Source organism: Marmota monax, unplaced genomic scaffold, assembly GCF_021218885.2.
Source record: "Marmota monax isolate L192 unplaced genomic scaffold, Marmota_monax_Labrador192_F-V1.1 WCK01_AAM20220418_F8-fsc00012, whole genome shotgun sequence".
In the NCBI taxonomy this organism is placed as follows: Eukaryota; Metazoa; Chordata; class Mammalia; order Rodentia; family Sciuridae; genus Marmota; species Marmota monax.
In genome coordinates, this window is record NW_026695227.1 from 33979038 (window position 1) to 33983825 (window position 4788).

At 46.2% G+C, this 4788-nt stretch overlaps 1 protein-coding gene across 4 annotated transcripts; it reads left to right on the forward strand.

Annotated features, from left to right (window-relative positions):
* The first annotated feature begins 504 nt into the window (after window positions 1–504).
* Prr13 (proline rich 13) lies at window positions 505–3902 on the forward strand. 4 transcript variants are annotated; one of them, XM_046436087.2, is made up of 4 exons: window positions 505–620; window positions 1177–1215; window positions 1607–1980; window positions 3261–3902. In XM_046436087.2, exons 2-4 carry the CDS (start codon window positions 1197–1199, stop codon window positions 3300–3302), a joined length of 435 nt encoding a protein of 144 aa, XP_046292043.1. In that variant the 5' UTR covers window positions 505–620; window positions 1177–1196; the 3' UTR covers window positions 3303–3902. The 4 variants fall into 4 exon arrangements, with proteins under 4 accessions (XP_046292043.1, XP_046292042.1, XP_046292045.1 ...); XM_046436086.2 differs by having other exon boundaries at window positions 527–628; XM_046436089.2 differs by having other exon boundaries at window positions 558–662.
* Window positions 3903–4788: the final 886 nt, after the last annotated feature.

Sequence of the window (4788 nt, forward strand, 5' to 3'; positions counted from 1 at the left end):
TGTTGCCTTGGGGGTCGGTGGGAGAGAGAAAACTGAAGGAGAGGAGGCAAGGTAAACTGGAGAGACGGGGTGCGGGGGGAGGGGGGGAAGCTATGCAAGTGAGACAGGAAACCTGGGAGAGATTAGGATCTGTCTTTTCCCAAGTATGTTTCTTTGCTTCACATACTGGAGAAGAGGGAGCTGGCAATATTGGGACTTGGGGTTGGGATTCAACAGCTTCTCGTCCTTTTCTAGAGCTCGCAATATTTCTATATGATAACACTTAGCAAGATGTGGTCACATTACAATGTATTGCACCACTGATATGAACTCAGAAAATGACAGAACTCCTGCTCCGCCTCCCCGGGACTTTGACCCGCAACTGGCTCCGCCTTTCCCCCCCCCCACCCGCTCGCCCAGCCGCCCGCCTTGCCCCAAGGGGCTCCGCCCCGCCTCGTGAGCAACCGTTTCCTCCTAGTCTAAAAGGACCTCAGCGATTGACGAGTCTGTTCTCCAATCATCATGCCGAGTGACCAATTAGGTGATAATAGAGGCGGGTGCCGAAGCATGGGATGGGGGTGACCAGGAAGTGTGAGCTGAGACTGGAGGAGGACGGATCAAGCCCAGGCGACTGTGAGAAGGTGACCCGGTATCTGGATTCTCCAATTTTCTTTTTTCCCGGGGCAAGTGTCCCTTTGCAGTTGGTAGCTAGGATCTCCATTTGCCCTTTCTTTGGGGGAAGGGGGTGTGTCAACTTATTGAAGCCTTGGAGGATCTTGAGATTCCTTCCTCTTACTTTGCCTCGGAGCAGATCCTTCTCTTAGCCTGAAGTGGGGACCTCTGCGGGGCCCTGTAAGGTTGGTGGTTAAAGTCCTCTGCATTCAGGCCCAGAGAAAGGGTGATGGTGATCTGACAGACGCGGTTTCTCCTTCCGGAGAGTTAGACATCTCCAGGTGCGGTCGCAGGTGGTGAAGGTGAAGGTGGAGGGGCCCTGGAAACCAGATCAGGGAACTGGGAATACGGTAGATATTGGGGGCGAAGGAACGACTGAAAAGAAACATTTACGCGGGGCCACGGTGGTTTTCTAAGTGGGCGAACCTAGGCGAGGCGGGGACACGGAGGTTGGGCTCCAGCTCTAAATCGCCTTAGTACCCGCCTTATGGTCTTCAGCTTTTTGCCTCTTTTCTTTCTCCTCAGGCTTGAGGAAACACCTGAATATGTGGAATCCCAGTGCCGGTAGGTGTTTGGGGGACCTCCTCTCCCAGCCCACTCACTTTCCAATCCGCGGCACAACAGGAAGTTTTCTTGTATTAACAGCCCCCGCCCCCGCCGGTCCCCCCCCTCCTCCCGCCCCGTCTCCCTCCTCTGCCTCTTGGTTCACCTGCAAAAGAAAGTTCTCCTTGGCCCACTGCTACTAAAATTTTGGCTTTCCAGAGTTCATTGTCTCTTTCTCCCCAGCCCTGCCAGGACGTTTATCTTTTTCTCCCCAACTCACGTTTCTCTCCCATCCCCTTGCCTTTTATTTTCCTTTAAGAATTAGGTAAGAAAGTCGATCTTTTTTTTTTTTTTTTTTGTCAGAGGTTTTGGGTTATGCTAATATTTATTTGTTCTCTGGTTCTTCCACCAGGGCACCCAGGGCCAAATCCACATCCCCCCAACTTGGGGTACCCTGGAGGTTCCAATCCTGGGTATCCACCACATCCACCACCTGTCAATCCGGCTTTTCCTCCTGGTCCCTGTCCCACTCCCCCAGGACCTCCCCAGGGGATGCCAGGTTTTCCTCCAGGTGTGTCCCCTTATCCTGTTCCACAACCAGGATATCCAGGACATCAACCCTCAGGTCCCTACCCTCCTCCATACCCACCACCTGCCCCTGGTATGCCTCCTGTGAACCCCATGGCTCCTGGCATGGTAGGCCCAGGAATGATAATGGACAAGAAGATGCGGAAGAAAATGAAGAAAGCTCATAAAAAAATGCACAAACACCACAAGCATGGCAAGGTCAGTGTCCTCTGGAGCCCTGCTAGTAAAGGGTTGTCCCTGAAAGGGACTAGGTGGGCAGGGGTTGGATGAGGGGGTTTCAGAGTCTGGATGGACTCAGGGTTGCTCTGGAAGATGATTCTTGCTTTTTGTAAAGGAATCCTACTGGTAAGAATCAGATAATCTTGAGGTTTCCTGCCCCTCCCATCTGGAAAGGGCAAAGGTGAGCCTTAGAATGAATATCAGAATCAAATGTCCCTCTTTTCTATCTTACTCTTTCCCAGAACTTTTGCTCCCTGCCCCTCAGGTGTACGCTTTAGCAAGATGGACACACCCACTGAAGTTGTACAATGTCAGTTAATTGAGTCAGCCCTTTGACAAAACAGTGTTATATAATAATTAACAGAATAATAATCTGGTTCTAGTTCCTGGAGTTTCTTTCTCTCTGTCAGTATTCTTAGGGTGTTATGTTAAATACATAGGTGTTTTCTGTGACTCATCCTCAGACAAAGCCTAGGGCTAAGGGGGTTTCATGCTTAGCTTCATGGCAAAGAATCTTCATTCTACAGGAGTGCTAATTAGCAAGAGTAGAAGCAGCTCTGAGGACTTGGGAAGGAGTAAACTAACCTGGATCCTAAAGAGGACTCAAATTACATTTTATTTGTTTGCTTTGTGGATTTGGGTCTTTTGTAGAAAAATCTGAAGAGAAGAAAAGGTGAGATTGAATGAGGAAGAAATTACCCTGGAGAGATAAAAAATGTTTTTAATGGTAGTGTTGATGGGAGTATCCCTATAAGGCACTTTCAGTAGGACTTCCCCAGCCTTCTCTCCCATCTTCCCCACTTCCTCCCTTTTGGGGCTTAGGAAAAAAGTAGAGATACATGCACATGCACCTGCCATTTCTACTTTCTTTTCTTAAGAGTCACAGAATCCAATTTCTTAGATTTGTAGGGACTTTGAATGCAGCTAACCAATAGGCATTTATAAGGTAGCAGCTGTTTCCTGGCTTGGTACTGTGCTTGTGCCTATAATGTATTCCTTACCTGGACATTGGCTCTGGTATGGAAAATTGTAAACTTGCTCCAAAGACATCATATTAAGTTCTGTGCCATTATTTAGGATGACTTAATCCTTTCTGGGATGCTCACTGCTGAAGGAATTCCTTGCTTTTGTTGTCTAAAGGACAAGATTCCTGCCCTTTGAATACTTGGGTGGTGGGGTGGGGTACCAAAGAATGACCCATGCATTTATCAAAGGTCATTTGGATCTGATGCTATGTCCTTTCCCCTTTCCCCTTGCAGCATTCCTCCTCTTCCTCCTCTTCCAGCAGTGACTCTGACTGAATACAGGGCCTGGACCCTCCCCTCAAGTCTCACCAGTTCTGCTGTCCCATCAAGCTTCAGCTGCCGTGTTGTACTGGGGGAATTTAGCCCTTGTGCCCCTCCATCCTGTCCCCACCTGAGCCTTACCCTGCTGTTCAGTCCTGACTGGCTAGGGAAAATGGGAAGAGGATTGCAATGGGCTAGCAAAGGCAGCCTTCTCACTGCTTGATAGATTTTATAGCTGAAAAGTTTAGCAGGGAAGCTGCTTTTTGAAGATGGTGAGACCTCTGAGCTAAATGCTGAAGACAAGTTTAAGTTCTGTAAAATGTGATCTTTTAAAATTTCCTTTTAAAAGGGGGGTTTGTGGAAATTTCACTATGATGAAAAACCTGTACACTTTTGTAATGATGGCACACTGGGGTGAATTAGTGACGAATATATTTCCCAGCAGTCCTTTTATTGATTGTGCTAACAGCAAGGCTGCTGGGAAGTAGAGTCCACTTGGCTGATGATCTCTGACTGCCCTTTTGTAAGCTAATCTTTACTCCTTAACAAAATATGCTATCTCAGGTCCTACTCTCATTCTTCAACTCTGGGTCCAAATAAAACTATTTCTCCTGATCTCTGTTCACCTGTGCCATTACCTTGGCTGGGCTCAGCACATTGGACTACTTTTGCTATCCTCTGCAGTCCCTTTTAGTTTTATCAGTTCTGTAGTAAGGGACCAGAGCATCATCGAGGAAGACACTATACTATTGCTATGTTTCATAAGTGGGAGGAACCTTAAAAACTGGTTCAGTCTTAGCAGAATGAATGTTTATTGTGTTCCCTTGGATGAATGGATATAAGCCTTTAGCATGTTTTTGTACCTGGCTGCAGAGGTTTTCAACCACTAGCTATGAGAGAGAGACAGAGCCCAAATAGTCTCAATAAGATTCTTTATGGGGCTTGGGGTTGTGGCTCAGTGGTAGAGCATTTGCCTAGAACATGTGAGGCCCTGGGTTCAATTCTCAGCACCGAATATCAATAAATAAAATAAAGGTCAATTGACAACTAAAAAAATATTAAAAGAGAAAAAAAGATTCTTTATGGATGTGGCCTTACAAATCAATAATTTTATGAAACTGGGTGAAACTGATGCATGCAAAAATTGAGGGCCACTGTCTTACTATATATATGCCATGCACAATACTACACACTGGGTTTTTTTTTTTTTAAATTAATTAAATTTCAAATTATTTATTTATTGGTACCAGAGATTGAGCCCAGGGGTGCTTAACCACTGAGTCACATCCCTAGCCCTTTTTTTTTTTTTTAAATTTCTTTTTCAGTTGTTGATGGACCTTTATTTTACTTATTTATTCATATGCAGTGTTAAGAATTGAACCCAGTGCCTCATACATGCCAGGCAAGCACTCTGCTACTGAGCTACAACCCCAGGCTCCTTAGCCCTTTTTAAAAATACTTTATTTAGGGGCTGGAGATATAGCTTAGTCAGTAGAGTACT